The sequence below is a fragment of the Halichoerus grypus genome, chromosome 10 (genome assembly GCF_964656455.1).
Source record: "Halichoerus grypus chromosome 10, mHalGry1.hap1.1, whole genome shotgun sequence".
Lineage (NCBI taxonomy): Eukaryota > Metazoa > Chordata > Mammalia > Carnivora > Phocidae > Halichoerus > Halichoerus grypus.
This window is the reverse complement of record NC_135721.1, coordinates 46,852,246-46,870,289: the sequence shown is the minus strand read 5'-3', so window position 1 is coordinate 46,870,289 and position 18,044 is coordinate 46,852,246. Positions and strand designations below refer to the sequence as shown.

The 18,044-nt window shown below is 35.9% G+C and overlaps 1 protein-coding gene across 9 annotated transcripts in view; it reads right to left on the bottom strand.

The window, feature by feature from the left end:
• The window catches only part of GCFC2 (GC-rich sequence DNA-binding factor 2), a 49,999-nt gene that overhangs the window by 19,033 nt on the left and 12,922 nt on the right, over nt 1-18,044 (bottom strand). For 5 of the 9 annotated variants that reach the window (XR_013441727.1, XM_078056375.1, XM_078056376.1 and 2 more), the window contains exons 5-11: nt 16,367-16,482; nt 10,426-10,612; nt 7,961-8,084; nt 6,926-7,007; nt 6,330-6,442; nt 4,952-5,151; nt 2,967-3,117 (exon numbers count right to left, since the gene is read on the bottom strand). Coding sequence is in view for 7 of the 9 variants with exons in the window: in XM_078056375.1 (XP_077912501.1) it covers nt 2,967-3,117; nt 4,952-5,151; nt 6,330-6,442; nt 6,926-7,007; nt 7,961-8,084; nt 10,426-10,612; nt 16,367-16,482 (973 nt within the window). In the remaining 2 variants the exon portion in view is untranslated. Of the gene's footprint in view, nt 1-2,966; nt 3,118-4,951; nt 5,152-6,329; nt 6,443-6,889; nt 7,008-7,960; nt 8,085-10,425; nt 10,613-16,366; nt 16,483-18,044 lie in introns of those variants that run through there. The other 4 variants (XM_078056378.1, XM_078056379.1, XR_013441729.1 and 1 more) reach the window with 4 other exon arrangements.

The following is an 18,044-nucleotide window of genomic DNA, read 5'->3' as shown; positions in this document are numbered from 1 at the left end:
CTGAGTGCAGAGCCCAATGCAGAGCTCAATCCCATGACCCTGATATTATATCGTGAGCTGAAACCAAGAGTTGGACGCTTAACTGACTGAGCCACCCAGGTGACCGAGCTCTTACCATCTTGTTAACCAATTCTTGTTCTCTGCCCATCCTCACTCCACTATAGCTACAATGGCCTATGTGCTGTTTTTCAAGCAAATCAGGCTGGCTCCTGCCTTGCTGTTTCCACTGCATTGGATTCTGTTTCCCCAGATATTCTTATGGCCCACTTCTTCCTTTCAGAATCTACTCAATTGTAACCTTCTCAGGAACGCCTTTTCTGCCCATTCCATTTTAAATTGCACTCCTCTTTGATAATCTGTATCCCTTTCTCTTACTTTTTCATCTCAGCCCTCATAACTAACATTTTCTAGATTTTACTTATTATCTTTTTCACAGAATGTAAGCTCCAGGAGGGAACGGATTATTATTTTGTTCACTACTGTATATGCTGAGTCAACAAAAGTGCCTGACACAGGGTAGGCCCTTGTAAAATACAAGTTAAATAATAGAAAAAATGAAATAGGTTTAAAAAAAAAAAAGACAAAAAACAGTGATTTCTCAAGCATCTAGAAGGTTAGGTTTCTTTTCTTTTTTTTAAAAGATTTTATTTATTTGAAAGAGAGAGCACGAGAGAACACAAGCAGGGGGAGTGGCAGAGGGAGAGGGAGAAGCAGGCTCCCTGCTAAGCAGGGAGCCCAATTCAGGGCTCGATCCCAGGACCCCAGGTTCATGACCTGAGCTGAAGGCAGACGCTTAACCGACTGAGCCACCCAGGAGCCTCTAGAAGGTTTTTAATAACCTTAGAAATATTTGGTCAACTAATACTGAGAGCCTACTATGTGCCTAGTGTTCAATACAAGAGACACAGCAATGAATAAGATTAGGTAGGTAGCTGCCTTTGAACAACTTTGTCTAAGGGCGAATACATTTATATAAGCAATTATAATTCAGTGTGTTGGTGTTACCAGAAGTTTGAGTTCAGAGTGCTACAGGAACCCAGAGAGATATGCGTGAACCAGTTCCTAAAAGTGATGTCTATACTGAGTCCTGAAAGATGAAGAGGAATTAGCCAGGCAGAAGAGGTGGGGCTAGGAGGTTTGTCAAACGGATGGAACATAGAAGATACAAAGGCTTAGGAAGAATATAGCTGAAATGCGGAAATGAGGAAAAGAAGGAATAGAGCTTAGCAAGAGATGGGGCTGGAGAATTACTAAGCAGAGAGTGATTCTGAAAGGCCAAGAAAGCCATGTTAAAGAGTTTAGGCTTCATCCCAAGGGCAGTTAAGAATAATGAAAGGGTGGGCACCTGGGTGGCTCAGTTGGTTAAGCAACTGCCTTCGGCTCAGGTCATGATCCTGGAGTCCCAGGATCGAGTCCCGCATCGGGCTCCCTGCTCGGCAGGGAGTCTGCTTCTCCCTCTGACCCTCCTCCCTCTCATGCTGTCTCTCATTCTCTCTCAAATAAATAAATAAAATCTTTAAAAAAAAAAAAAAAAAAAAAAAAAAAAGAATAATGAAAGGGTTTTAAGTGAGGTATGATAGAATCAGACTCACATTTTAGACGAATTACTTTGGTTGTAGTATAGAAAATACATTAGAAAATGGGAAACAAACAAACAAACAAACCCAAACCAGATGTGGCCATTGCTTATATAAATAAGAAAGATGGAGGAGTGAACGACTCGAAAATCCTGGTTTGAATACATGGGTAGATGGAGATGTCACCTTCTAGATAAGGAATATAAGAGGAGCAGATCTGCAGCAAAGATGGTAAGTATGATGACACTTGTGGACTGCGAGGTGCCTGTTGGACATCCAAGTGGATGTACTTGAAAGGTACTTTGATAAGAGAGATCTGGACTTCCTCCGGTACTTTTGGATTTAAAATTATGTAGAGCAGCACTATCTGAAGTAACTTTCTGAATGATGGAAAAAACACATTATATCTGTACTATCTAATAGCCATGAGCTACATATGTATGACTATTAAGTATTTAAAATGTCATTAGTGTGACTGAGCAATTGAATTTTAATTTTACTTAGTTGAAAATTTTAATAATCACATTTAGCTACTGGTTACTACACTGAACAACACAGATACAGATGGCACTAAAGGAGAGCATGAAATTACCCAGGGGGCTCATGAAGAGTACAAGAGGGTCCAGGACAGACCTTGAGAATAAATATATAGTATTAATTTCTCATAATTCTACTTATTTGAGGGACTGTTTAATTTTAAGTGATGTATTTGGAGTTTTTAGAAGAGTACTTAAATGAGGCATACATATTCTGTGCTATCATTAACAGAGCTAGGTAAAAGTAGTAACTTTCTTATAAAACCATGACTGTACTGCAAGATACACTGAGAAAAATCTTTAAAGTTTAGTTAAATTGGCTAACAAGTAATACAAAGGTGGTTGCTTCACCTTTTAAGAGTTCTGCAGTCTTTGCTATCAGAATCTGTTTTCAGGGACATGGTGAATCAGATCAAGTACAATTTCAGATGAAACAAGTCCTCAGACTGAAGCACAAAGAAGCATCAATGCTAAGTGCAGATGTGGGGAAGATGTAGTAAGGTTTTTTAAAGAAAGAAATGAAAAGAAACGGGGAGAAGTCAAGGGAAAGAAATCCTACTGTAGTAGGAATGAAAGAATGCCACTAATAAATGACTTAAGTGTTATAGAAGGAACACCAATGTCACAAATGCTAAAGGCTGAAGAATACTAGCAGTCTGGTAGCTGATCACTTGTGCAAAGAAGCACTTTTTAATCACCTTCAATTATGACATCTATTGATTTTTACTGCATTTTACATTTCCCTGTGTTCAGAAACTTCTGAAAAAAAAATCTGTGAATGTAACAGAAATTGATGATCTTAGACTTTGCCAGAGAATAATTTAATTTTACCAAGATTACAAAGCAGTAGTACCTGTAAGTCGAGGAATAAGTGTTTTGTTGATGACAGTAGACAAGATTTTCTTATCAGAACTGTCTTCCTTCTTTGAATCTTCCATACTGCTAGCCATAAATTCTTCTATAGATGTGAACCACGGCATCTGTTTTAAACCTATGGCATCAAACTTATAAATAAAATTATCAAAATTATCAATACATTCTTAAACATTATTTTAAAATAGTTATATTTTTCAGTAATCACTGGAACTTTTCTGAGAATCAAAAAAGAACAATTCCATATTTTAACCCCTTGTATTTAGCACTAGACCACCAAGACTAGGCAGGATGACATGACTAAGACATGATGTCTAAACAGTATGACAAGAAACTACGTTCTACCCATCATTCATACGACAAGTACTCCAAAAATGCCCACTATGTTCAGAACCTACCACACTTTACTTTCATACATTTGTAAGAATAGCACTTAAAATAACCATGGAATTTGTTTATAAAAATTCATTTACCTCATGCAAAATTCATTTCTGGTTCTCTCAATTCTCATAGGGACAAATGTGTATTTTACAGGTGGTTTAGCTTAACAGGCAAGTGGCAGATGGCCAATTATTATTTGTTGAATGAATGAACATATCAGCTTGAGTGGTTAACAACTAGGCTGCTGTCCAACCAACTACTAATTTTCTTAGGGATCAGCTTAGTTCCTGTACTATGAAGACTGCCTGGACCTGAACCTAACACAGCAACAGGCATGCATGACTAGGACAGAAAAAAGATAAAAGGACATGGCTCTGTCTCCTTTATTCTGTTAAATCTTTACCTTTGGTTCTCCTCTACTCCTTCAATTTCATTTTCTCATTTGTTTCCTTACTAGACATATCCACATGGATATTCCACTATCATTAAAACTTCCTTCAAAATCTTTTTCCCTCCTGGAAGTCCCCATTCTTATTAATGGAACTACCACTGTTCTAACAACCCAGAATCAAAACATTGGGGCCACCTTTCGATGTGATGATGTGTCAGAGTTATTCTCAGTATTTTACTAATTCTTCCTTTTATTTTAATTCCAATATAGTTAACATACAGTTGTGTTAGTTTCGGGTGTACAGTGTAGTGATTCAACACCCCATACATCACCCAGTGCTCATCAGGACAAGTGCACAGCTTAATCCTCATTGCCTATTTCACCCATTCCCCCGTCCCCCTCCCCTCTGGTAACCATCAGTTTGTTCTCCATGGTTATGAGTCTGTTTCTTGGTGTTTCTCTCTTTCTCTCTAATCAACACTTTCTTTCTCTCTCCTTTGTCACTACCATTCTATGTGAGGAATTCACTACCTTGGACTTGGGGTTCAGCAGTAGCCTTTCAGTATTATATCCACCTCTTATCTCCCTTCCCTCCAAGTTAGCTTGCTGCTAGGGCTTCCTAAAACATTACTTTCATAATGCTACTCCTCCCATTATTTACCAAAATAAGTTCCTATCTCTTAATTTAGGATCTGAATCTCTATACAGTCTCTAGCTCCTGAACTACGATTTCTCCTTATGCACCTTTACAAAAAAGTTTGTCTCCTGTTTAAATCTTCGAGACCCTTCCAATCCTCATTTCAACTCCCCCTCCTCAATGCAGCTTTCCAAACCAAATTATTACCAATATATCATCTCCAACTTCAGAACTCTTGGTACCTATGCTGAATTTCCTCAAACAGACTAAAATTCTTAAAATACTACCTTTACGTTTTTAAATCATTTAAAAATATTAAACTTATCATAGAAGCAGCTATAAAACAAAAAAAAAGTGTTTCCTTGACAGATATTTAGTGCTATTCAGGCTTAAAAATAAAGGGGGAACCAAAAATAAAAAAGATGAATGCAAACTATTACCCCAAAACACTAATTATCAAATCCAACTCTATGTATTTTAAAGCTAACCTGATAACAAGGGCATTTAAATAATGAACATGACAGAATTATTTCTTTTATATGTTAAGCTTAAATACCTTAAGAGGATTCCAATCAATCAACTGAACTCGGATTAGGGGATTTAAAAGCTTCGGTATCCACAAACTAATGAAAGCTTCATAATAAGAATCAGGATACTTTTCTCGCCATTGTTGAAATTTCAACAAAATATGCTGGATATTACAAAAGTCATCACGTACATCTTCAAAAATCTTCTTATGATCCTGTGAAATGTCACCTGTAAACAAAATGAGTCTCTGGTGTATAATACATTTTAAGTTTGTGAACTTTGTTTCCTATAAATAGTCACATACAAAGATGTATGTAATCAACTGAGCTGAAAACTTTCCTTCGATATTAACATATAAATTAGTTTTTTATTAGAAAAAATCACTTTAATAGCAATATTGACACTAACAAATTCCACCACTTACTGAGTTCCTGCTATGTCAGCATCACAACTACAGCAGGTGTCACTACCCTATTTACAGACAAAAAACAAGCAAACAAGCAACATGAGATTCAGGGAGATCAATGGATCTGCCTAAGATCACACAGAATACAGCCCTTCTTCAAACCCATCTATTTGACTGTAAGGCCCACATTCTTTCAAATATACAATATTTTACCTTCTCATATCACTAAAATTTTTAAGTAACCTCTACCAACAATGTGGGGCTCGAACTCACAATCCTGAGATCAAGAGTTGCATGCTCTAGCGACTGAGCCAGCCAGGCACCCCTAAATTTAAGTTTTCAATTAAAAATGATGATATAGGGCGCCTGGGTGGCTCAGTTGGTTAAGCGACTGCCTTCGGCTCAGGTCATGATCCTGGAGTCCCTGGATCGAGTCCCGCATCGGGCTCCCTGCTCGGCAGGGAGCCTGCTTCTCCCTCTGACCCTCCCCCCCTCTCATGTGCTCTCTCTCTCTCATTCTCTCTGTCTCAAATAAATAAATAAAATCTTTAAAAAAAAAAAAAAAAAAAAATGATGATATAGAAAGTATGTAGTACAGTAACAAAATAAAAAATGTCCATGGTTCCTTTACAAAAGATGAGGAAGGCTGAGGGGAAAAAAACTATAAAGATGCAGAATACTCACAATGTTCCTCCATTTTATCCCATTTTTTCAGAGGAAGAAAAAGGTTTTTTTGTTTTGTTTTGTTTTGAGTAAACTCTAATCCCAAAGTGGGGGCTCAAACTCATGACCCCAAGATCAAGAGTCACATGCTTTACTGACTGAGCCAGATAGGTGCCCCAAGAAAAGTCTAAAAAGGGGAAAAAAATGTGTTCCTTTTTTCCTAAATTTTCCCAACGATTTTATATAGCTTATGTATTTAAGGGGGGCAAGCACTGAGAAGAATTTCCTACCATTTCAATATTTCAAATAAAGACATATTAGAAACTTGCTAACTGACCTTGGGTTTTTTGGAAGTCATTCATGTCTGCTGAAGACAGTTCATCATCACTAGATGTCCCTTCCTGATGATCACAATTCCCAGAAAGTGCCCTAGCTTGTCTTCTTCGTGACCTATGTTTTGCAATAAACCGAAAGCAAATTAAAAACGAACAGTTCCTGCTGAAAAGAAATGCTTTAAAACAAAAAGCTGGACTCATCAATGCCCAGAATATACACCACAGAATTTTATGCTAATATTTTTGGCATTTCAGCTTGATTAATCTGAATTGGTGGTTCTCCCTCTTTTTCTTACAGAACATTCCCATGGGCTACCCACACTTTAAAGAGGTGGTAACAATATAATAATGACTGGCTGTAGTTACAAGCAATTCCTAGACCAATAAATGCCATCTTACCCATTCCTTTTGACTGACCTAATACACCAGTGTGTCTTTAAACCCTGGGGGTGAGGGCTGTTTAACTAAATTTTGGTTTTACATCATTCTCACAAATTAATGTTCAGTTATGGTTAATTATACCATACGGGTTAACTATATTTAAGTAGTGAAAAATACTTGCTCAATGATGCTTTAAGTCTTCAGTTTATATAGCTACCTTCGAGATTCAATCTCTTCTAAAATCCATTGAGTTTTTTCATCTACAGCCAAGCTTTCATTTGTTGATGTCTCAGCTCTGCCTGTTAATGAATAAAATTGATTTCATTCTTAAAAGAAATAAAGGGAGACACTATTAAACCAAAATTGTATCTTGGGTGTATATACATATAGGTATATATAAATACACTTAATATGCTTAAATTGCATATTTCATCATGCATTGAAATTTCAATGTTAACTCCCTATCACAATATTAATAGGCATTGAGCTTGCTGGCCTGATACCTTGGCTGGTGAATACAGTTCAGCACTTGAGAATACTAACAAAATTCTACCAAGTTTCTTTTTCTCATATTCTTTTTCAGTAGTTTTCACCAGTTTTTTTTCTGTCCCTGAATTGCTAGAATTATTTGCATTACCAATATGTTATTTATATTATTTTCTACTTTAGTATGTACCATAATTTATAACCAACTATAGGTCATGTGTTTGAGAGTCACTTTGCTTTAATCAGCTATTTGGTTATGATCTCATCTCTTTCACTATTCCCTGGACTGCACTTTAATCAACGGAAGGCATCTCTGAAAATACAAAACCAGTGAGAGAACTAAAAGGTAGCATCCAAATCTTATTTGAGATCTCACAGATGATTCTCTCCTGAAACCCACCAAAACATCTCTAACCTTCATAAATAATCTGTGGGAGGGCCATGAAATCTTTATTAAGTTAGATTTCTGACACAGCCTATAGGTTTATGTCAACTCGTCTCAAAACAGTCATTATCTGACTATATATCCTGTCTCAAAAACTAAATGATTAGAAGTTATAATTTTTATTTTTACTTTTGTCTTAGACAGAATTCAGGACATTTTGAAGCCCTAACTCTAAATATTTTGAAGTTTTTGAAAAGGGGTGAAAGCTTAGTGGGAAGATATGCAAAAAGCATTTTTTATACAGGAATAAAAATATTTTATTCTCCAGCTAATTGTCAGCTTAATGAATAATAAATTATATTGAACATGAAAAACACTAACGTGATAACTGCTGTAAATACGTTGATTCATGTTTTAATTCATCTTGCCTGCGTTTCACAAAGGTCATGGCTTGTTTTAAAAGGAGTGCATGCATGGATGATTCTATTTCTTGGATGCTGATAATCTGAAATACATATATAAGTAACATTTTGCAGGTCATCAATAATGAATTACAAAAAGTAATACATTCTTATACAAAGAAACATTTTCAATACTACATTTTAATTAAAAAAATATTGTGAGATACAGATGGCTGCCAATGCTTTTAATATTGATAAAACCAGAAAATCAACTTACTGTACTAAAACAGCTATAAATATCATAAATAATGAAAGCAAATAGGCTGGAGTCAGGAATATGGATAAGAATGGATAGATAAGAAATAGGATTCTTTTTTTTTTTTAATTTTTTTTTGTTATGTTAATCCCCATACATTACATCATTAGTTTTAGATATAGTGTTCCATGATTCATTGTTTGTGCATAACACCCAGTGCTCCATGCAGAATGTGCCCTCCTCAATACCCATCACCGGGCTAACCCATCCTCCCACCCCCCTCCCCTCTAGAACCCTCAGTTTGTTTTTCAGAGTCCATCGTCTCTCATGGTTCTTCTCCCCCTCCGATTTCGCCCCCTTCATTCTTCCCCTCCTGCTACATTCTTCTTCTTTTTTTCTTTCTTAACATATATTGCATTATTTGTTTCAGAGGTACAGATCTGAGATTCAACAGTCTTGCACAATTCACAGTGCTTACCAGAGCACATACCCTCCCCAAGAAATAGGATTCTTTATTTGAGATATGAGAAGGAGAAAATGAGGGGTGCACCTATTTTTCACAAGCCGAGGGGGCAAACTGTAAGAGCACACTTGACGAAACTGATAAATTTGAAAAAATGGAGAATGGAAGAGACCTAACCAGACAGGTAGAAAAGCTGTGAAGCAGAAATGAATGATTATTTAAAATCGATGTTCTTACATTTCTTGGGCAACAATTCCCCCCACTCCAACGATGTTCCATAATAGTTGCCATGGGTACATCAATGTGTAGGCCAAGAAATGTTAAGAGTGTCATTCTTCAAGGATCAATGAAGAAAGTTGTATTGTAATAAATACTTCAGAAAGTAACTACCAAGGGACAGTAAAAAGTAGTCAACTTGAAACAACAGGAGAGAAAAAATCCGTTTGGTAACATTTTAAATGTAAATAAAAAGCAACGAAGAAAGTAGAGTGTATTTTTAAAAATGATTTCATCTACTTAAAAAGAAAAAAATGTCAACTCAAGACCCTAATGTAAGGACTTAGTATGTATAAAACAAAAACAGAAATTATAAAGGGAAAGAATGATTCACAGATTTGATTAACACAAAAATTTCAAAACATCAGGATGTCAAAAAAACCACTGCAAATCAAAAGATGAACCGAAGTTTATCTACATCAAGTAGGATAAAATATTTAAAAATTTTAAGCAGTAAGAAATTTTCACCATATAAGGAAAAAAAGAAAGGAAAAAGAAAAATCCCCACTATGAACTAAAAAGATAACAGGGCAAAGAAGACAATTCGCAAGAAAAAAGACTACATGTGTTAATAAAACAAAGGGTTGTTTCAGATCAAAATAAATATGTAAAATGAAATCAGAAAGGAAGACAAACCATGAGAGACTCTTAACCATAGGAAAAAAACTGAGGGTTGCTGAAGGGGGTGGGGGATGGGGGGTAACTGGCTGATGGACATTAAGGAAGGCATGTGATGTAATGAGCACTGGGTATAAGACTGATGAATCACTGAACTCTACCTCTGAAACTAATAATACACTATATGTTAATTGAATTTAAATTTTAAAAAAGGAAAAAAAATGAGAAAAAAACAATATGTAAAAACAAAAACCATTTTTTAAATGAAATAAGCTAAAAAAAAAAGCAATACAATCCTTCTGGTGAATAATTAAACAATGTTTCATAAGTCTTAAAGATATTTAGACACTGACTTAACAATTCCCCTTCTAGGAATTTTTTTTTTTTTTTAAAGATTTTATTTATTTATTTGACAGAGAGAGAGAGAGCGCGTGCCACAAGCAGGGGGGGCGGCAGGCAGAGGCAAAGGGAGAAGCAGGCTCCCCGCACAGCAGGGAGCCTGATGTGGGGCTCGGTCCCAGGACCCTGGGATCACGACCCAAGCCGAAGGCAGTTGCTTAACCAACTGAGCCACCCAGGTGCCCTCTAGGAATTTTTCTTAAATGGATGGAATTTTAACATAAAAATTTATATACAAAACTTTGTAATACCAAAATAATTGCAAAAAACCTAACTGTCCAACATTAAGGGGGTACCTAATGTTGCAGTATGTCAAAAATGTATAAGAAAACCCTAGAGGAAAGTATTTAGTTGTAGGATTTACTTTTAAGAAATCTCATGGTAAGGGGATTTCTTTATAAAAAAGGAAATACTGTGTTTATAACCATGTTACCTTTTCATTAAGACAGTCAATTAAATTTTCCACATAAATTTTCATGCTTTTATAGAATTTAAAATTTAGAGCTTGATTTGATGAATTCTCTAGGTTCTGGATGGTACTCTTTGAACTCTTGACATCTTGTATATATTTTTCATATTCCCTCAGGTGTGAGCGGTGAGTATCCTGTAGCAATGTTAATCTATAAATAAACAAAATAAAGAAAAATGAAAACTAAAAACTGCTTTGTTTTTCCAACTTTTATTTCTACTACAGTAAATAGCAGTCTAATGAAATTTTTTCAAAGCTACCTTACAGAGACCACCAAGGAAACTGACAATCCTATAAACCTGGGTTTATGAGACTTGCTGTGCAAAGGGGAGCGCCACAATGAAAAGAGGTCTCAAAGGAAAAAGTAGGAGAGAACACTTACAGGTTTTTAGGTTGTTGAGCTAATCAGAAGGTAATTTTAGAAAGTTAGTAAGTGTGGATTGATCAGAATTGGTTTCTAGAACAATCCTAGGTCTTATATTTGAAATTTGGGAATCCATCTGGAGTTACTGTTAGATCAGTCTGTGGTCTTTCTTGGAATATTTGAATAAGCTGGTATTAAAACCATCTGAGCATGTTATGATTTGGTATAATCTGTTCTGTGACTCAATGGTTTTATCTGTCATTAGAATTCGATGTTCTTTGAGGCATATTTCATTTCCTGTTTTTGCTGTAGCCCCCATACGCTTCTCTATTGATAAGACAGCCTTTTTTTTCAACCCTTGTGAATATCACATATATCAACTGATGTAACATGAAAAAAAAGTGTCAAATATAATTCAATGTTTGTTTATTTTTTAAAATACAGTTCTCTCTCCATACACCTGCCAGTAGAGGAGTAAGAAACCTATTTCTTTAAAAATATCTGGAAGGTATTTTCCACTAATATTCGACACTGTGAGTACATTATATTTAGAGAATTAACTACAAATGAAATAACAAGTTTGTAGTACGTGGTCTTGAACTGAACTTTTTTTCAAAAATTCAACTCCTCCAGCTAACGTGTTGTACACTGAAAAGTCATTAGTAAGTACTTGCTTAAACCAAATGTCATCTATCAAAGTTTCCCTGGAACACTGACATTTGTCTTTCAAAGTTTTTCCTTGCTTTATGTAAAGAATGGAGACAGTTAAGAAATAAGACAATAATGGACAGAAAACATTATGAATAAAATGCCTGAATTGACTGGAATATTATTGGCTATAGCAATAAGCTCATAAATATGTATTACATGAAAAAAGCAAGGTAAGACCAGGGTATACAGTGTGCTTCATTTTTGTATAAAAAAATGGGGCAATACATAAGTATATATCTGCTTGTATAGATATACAGACTACTTCTGGAATGGAACATAGGAAACTGGGAGGAGTGGTTTCCTCTGGGTAAGGTGACTTCCTTTTCTCTGCATATCTTTTTGTATTGTTTGATTCTGTCTTTAGTATTTGGACCATGAAAACATATTTTCTTTTTAAAATAAAAAACCCAGTTAATAAAAAAATAAAATAGGGGCAGCTCAGTCAGTTGGGCATCTCTTAATTTTGGCTCACGTCATGATCTCAGGGTCATGGGATCAAACCTTGCATCAGGTTCCATGCTCAGCATAGAGTCTGCTTGGGATTCTCTCTCTCCCTCTGCCCCTCCCCTTGCTCTTATGCCTTCTCTCTCTCAAAGAAATAAAATCTTAAAAAAAAAAAAAATACACTAAAGTTGAAAATAAAACCTATCCAGATAAAGTGAAATGCTAATCTCTATCAGTGGTCTGCTACCTTTTTCCTATTCTATAATTCATGCAACACAACTGTCTTCAACACAATTTCAAAAAAGCCAAAAAAACAAAACCCCCCAAGTCCTGAGTTATATGCAATTTTTGATACAATAAGTATAATTCTAGCTCTTTTCTTCCAATTAAGGAAGGACTATCAGAAGGAGAGTAAATAATAGTGAGGTTATTACAAAAATAGTCTTGAATCAAGGCAATCATCATCATTTAATATCACTACTGAAAAACAATGACCTACAACACAGCTTGGCAAACTTTTCCTATAAAGGTCAAGATAGTCACTATTTTAGGGTTTGGAGTTACGTGGTTGCTACTGCTACTACTCAATTCTGTGATGTAGCACTAAAACAGCCAAAGACAATACATAAATGCCTAAGTATGGCTGTGTGCCAATAAAACTTTATTTACAAAAATCGGCAGTGGGTTGGCAGTTTGCTAACTCCCCATAATATAGATAGCCTAAAACTAAAACTAGTACATCTAAAAATTTTTACATTTCACTATACAATGCTATAAAATGTCCTTTTCTATGTCAAACCATTTAAATCAGCAACTATGACCAATATCTCTTAACTGCAATATGATTACGGAATGAACCTACTTTAAAGCTGATTTATACAAAAGATACGGGGGAAGAAAATTTGGAACCTATTACTGTGTATTAGAAAAAAAAATTCCTAAGTATTAAAAAAAAAAAAGCAATGAAAATGTTCTTTATGAACATCATCATTCCATTGTGTTTGGAAAAGATACTTGGTGTGACTTCAATCTTACATATGTTTAGACTTTTCTGTTACCTCACATTTGATCCTTCTTGAAGAGTATTCCATGTGTGCTTGAAAAGAATGTACATTCTGCTGCTGTTGGGTGGAATGTTCTATATGTCTGGTTAGGTCCATTTTGTTCAAGATCACGGTTTCCTCATTGATTTTGTTTGGATGTTCTATCCATTATAGAAAGCGGAATACTGAAGTCTTGTACTATTACTGTATTGCTATTTCTCTCTTCAGCTGTCGATATTTGCTTTATATAGGTGCTATAATGTTAGATGCAAATTTATACTTGTTTACGGCTATAATTCCTGATAAACTGATCTCTTTATATACCATAGTGTCATTCTCTGTCTCTTGTAATAGTTCTTAACTATGCCACTACTGCTCTTTAGTTTACTGTTTGCATGGAATATATTTTTCAATCCTTTCACTTTCAGTCTATATGTATCCTTAAATCTAAATGAGTCTCTTGCAGACAGCATGTAGCCGGATCTTAAATTTTTTATCCATTCAGCTGCTCTATGTCTTTTGATTGTACAGTTTAATCTTTTTATATTTAAAGTAATATTAATACAGAAGGACTTGCTATTGCCATTTTGTAAATTGTTTTCTGGCTTGTAGTCACTTCTGCCTTTTATTCTCTTGCTACCTTAGTGTTTTGTTGATTCTTTATAGGGACATGCCCTCAGTCTTTTCTCATTTTCTTTTGTGTATCTTCTATAGGTTCTGTGCATGTGTGTGTGTGTGTGTGTGTGTGTGTGTGTGTGTGTACAGCATAGGGATTACAAAAAACATCTTACAGTTCTAATCTATTCTGAGCTGGTAACAACTTCAATCACATACAAAAAACTGTACTTATTCCTTCATATGTCCTCCATTTTTTTATTGATGTCACAAATTACATTTAAAAATTTTGTATTCAGTAACAGTGTTACAGTTTTTTGTATGTGTTTATTTTTTAAATTCTATACCTGAACTAAAAGTGATTTTCACATCACCCTTACAGTAGTACATGAGTATCTATTTGTCTACATATGTATGTTTACCAGACAGCTTTATATTTTGTTTTCATATGCTTCATGTTATCGGCTGGCTTCCTTTCAACTTGAAGGACTTTTTTTTTTTTTAAAGATTTTATTTATTTATTTGAGAGAGAGAATGAGGTAGAGAGAACATGAGAGCGGGGAGGGTCAGAGGGAGAAGCAGACTCCCTACTGAGCAGGGAGCCCGATGCGGGACTCGATCCCGGGACTCCAGGATGATGACCTGAGCCGAAGGCAGTCGCTTAACCAATTGAGCCACCCAGGTGCCCCTTGAGGGACTTTTAATAGCAATTTTTGTAAGGCAGGTTAATGGTAATGAACACCCTCAGCTTTTATTTATCTGAGGTCTTTATTTCTCCTTCATTTTTTGAAAGACAATTTTATTGGTTATAAGTCTTGGCTGGGAGTTTCTTTCAGCACTTTGTATATACCATCCTACTCCTTCTGGTCTATAATGTTTCTGTTGAGAAATCTAATAATCTTACGAGGCTCCCTAGTATCTGATGAGGTGCTTTGTCTCGTTGCTTTCAAAATTCTCTTTCTGCCTTTTGGAAGTTCATGTGTCTCAGTGTGAGCTTCTCTGGGTTCAATCTTCTTGTAATCTTTTATGCTTGAAAGTGGATGTCCACTTCCTTCCTCAGATTGGTAAATTTTTGGCCATGATATCTTCAGATTAAGCTCCCTGCCCCACTCTCTTCTCCGACTTGGATTTCCATTAATGTATACGTTGTTCTGCTTGATGTATCCTGTAAGTCCCTTAGGCTTTCTTCACTTTTCTTCATTTTTTCCTTTTTGTTCCTCTGACTTGATAATTTCAAATGACCAGTCTTTGAGGTCACTGCTTCTTTCTTCTGCTTGATATCAAATAGGTTGCTGATCTCCTCTAGTGAAGTTTTCTGTTCACTTACTGTATTGCTGAGCTCCAGAATCTCTGGTTCTTTTTTATAGTTTCTCTTTGTTGATATTTTCACTTTGTTCATGTATTGTTTCCCTGATTTTGTTTAGTTGTGTGTGTTCTCTTGTAGCACTTTCAGCTTCTATCAGATTATTCTGAATTGTTTTTCAAGTAATTCATAGATATGTTTCTTTAAGGTTAGTTCTGGAGATTTATTTTGCTCCTTTGGTTGGGCCAGGTTTTCCTGTTTATGTCTCCTGTTATTTTTTGTTGTTGTCTTATGCATTTGAAAATGCACTTAAGGGAAATAGTTTCATACGGGGAAGGAACATCACCAGCCAGCCTGTCTAGAGACCTGGGGGGCAAGGGGAGGTCTCCTCAAATCTTTCATGGGGGATGTATCTTCTTTGGGCTTCTATATGAAATTTCCCTATTAGAGAGGGTGTTTCTTTTTTAAGGCATTCATAGTCTCTTGCTCCCTCTGCTGTTTGTCTGCAGTATGGCAGGCTTTCTGGCTCTGCAACAACTGAGCTTTTTGTGGTCCCCAGTAAACCAAGGTATGACAGTTCCCCATTACAGCTCTGAGACAGACGAGGTAGAAACAGTCCCTCAAAAAGCCAAAAGCCAAACAGGCAGTCCCTCAAAAAGCCAAAAGCCAAACAGGCAGTCCCTCCAAAAGCCAAAACGTTGGAGGTCTGTTCCACTCTTCCTTTTTCCCTCTCAGTGGAGAAGCTGTGAGTTGGGCTTTTTCTCTCTCACAAGCAGTGCAGGCTTTCAAGAGTGGTTGATGCAGATGAAATGAAATGGCTTTTGTGACAGACATTAAGGAGGGCATGTGATGTAATGAGCACTAGGTATTATATAAGACTGATGAATCACTGACCTCTACCTCTGAGATTAATACATTATATGTTAATTGAATTTAAATTGAAAAAAAAGAAATGAAATGGATTCTTACCCATTTCAGTGTGGCTATTCTTGGCTTTGAGCTAACTGGTTTCTGGAATTCTCAAAAAGGCTTTTTAGACTGTATATTAAGTTGGTATCTCTAAGGGGAAATGAAGTCTGGGGCTTCCTACTATGTCATCTTCCTGACATCACTCCCAACTTACTATTTTTTAAAAATTAAAGGCTATTTAACAATGCAGATGAAGGCTTATAAAAATACTAAGAAAAAAGGCAGAATTTGATATTTATTGATTTTAACCATGTAGCATGTATCTATTATAAAGACTAAAAAGACACATACAGAAAAGAAAATCAGTTGTGCTAGTGTGGTAACAAAGGTGGTGCTATTTTTTTTCCTACAAATCTGTTTAATACTAATATTTATACTTAATTAAGAAGAACACAGTGCTTTTTTTCACTATTAAATGTCTAGGACAAATGTATTTTAAAATCAGTATTTACTTACCTAGTATTTAATTGCTTCTTTATAATTTCTAAATTTACTGGTGGTAATGAAATCGAAGTATCAAACTTCTTTACTGTTTGAGGTTCACTGCTGTAGGAAAGATCTAGGCCTGGTCCCTAAAAATATGAAAATTTGTATTGTTTTAAAAGACTCATTAATCTTATAAAGATGAATAACATGAAAGCAGACTGGGTATTCCAATGTCTCACCAGCTCAAAATTCCGTGCCTTTGACGTTTTTTATAGTTACAATAAAATGTTTTTATAATTCTTAGTTTTAAGATACAGAACTTTAGGGGCACCTGGGTGGCTCAGTCAGTTAAGCGTCCGACTCTTGATTTCAGCACAGGTCATGAGGACTGAGCCCTGCGTTGGGCCGCTGGGCTCAGGGCAGTGTCTGCTTACGATTCTCTCCCTCTGCCCTACTGCCCCACACTACCCCCCACCTCCTGCTCACACTCTCTCAAAAATAAAAAAATAAACAACAAAATAAAAAATATATATAACTTTTGCATGCAAGAGGCAAATTACAAAATCTTACTTTTCACAAAAGCTTGCTTCTCAGTGTTTTTAAAGCTAGTTTTGTTTATGACCTAATGTACTCTCAGAAGATTATGTTTTCCATGATAGGAGTATCCACCTAACTCCTCTAGTCAAAGAAAAGTAAATGGAAGTCTTTTGGAGGGTTTCGGGATAAAGCTTTTAGTTCTGTTTAAGCTACTGTTGTTATTTGGGTTATCTATTACTAGTCGAGGACCATGTTCTAGTTAGTACACCTTACAACATTTCGTATTACTATCCTCTGACTAATCATAGCTTATCACCATCATACTTAGCATGTTGAAAGAGTTCTAAGAGCGTGTTTTAGACAAGGATATGCAAAGAAGTGGACCAGATATTAAGCCAAATCACTGGCTTAACTGTCCTTGTGTTTACCACAAGGCATCATTTCTCATGCTAATTCTTAACCAATCCTCTCATCCGGCTCTAATCACTCCTGCAAATCCTCAAATTAGTCAGATTATTTCACATCTTATGTCTTTACATCCTGATATATTGTCTCAAATCCCTTACATTATAAACATCTTTCAAAGACCCATCCAAATATGATCGACTTTTGTAGAGGCTTTTCCAAATCTCCCTATCACCTACAAAACTGACCACTCCCTTGCTCCTATGTGCTATCTCAGGACCCGGTATAGGTTCTGTCAAAGAATCTGTAAGATTTCACTACAATTACTTTGTTTAGCTGTCTCTCCCATATAAAGACTGTACATTCTAGTGTCTATCATTATTAAGTGGTGTAGGGGCTGAATGGCGACCCCAAAAAGTAAGTCCATGTCCTAATCTCCCAAACCTGTGAATATTACTTTACGTGGCCAAAGATGTGATTAAGGATTTGGAGAGAAGAAGCTTATCCTGGATTATCCAGATGAGTCCTAAATGCAATACATATATCCTCATAAGAGAGGTAGAGGGAGTTTTGGGGCGCAAAAAAGGTGATGCGAATATGGAGCAGAGAGAGAGGTGGCTACATCCCAACAGCTACCACAAGCTGGAAGAGTCAAGGAACAGATTATCCTCTAGAGCTTTTGGAAGGAATGCAGACTTACTAACACCTGGATTTTCGACTTCTGACCTCCAGAAATGTGAGAAAATAAATTTTTTTTTTTAAGATT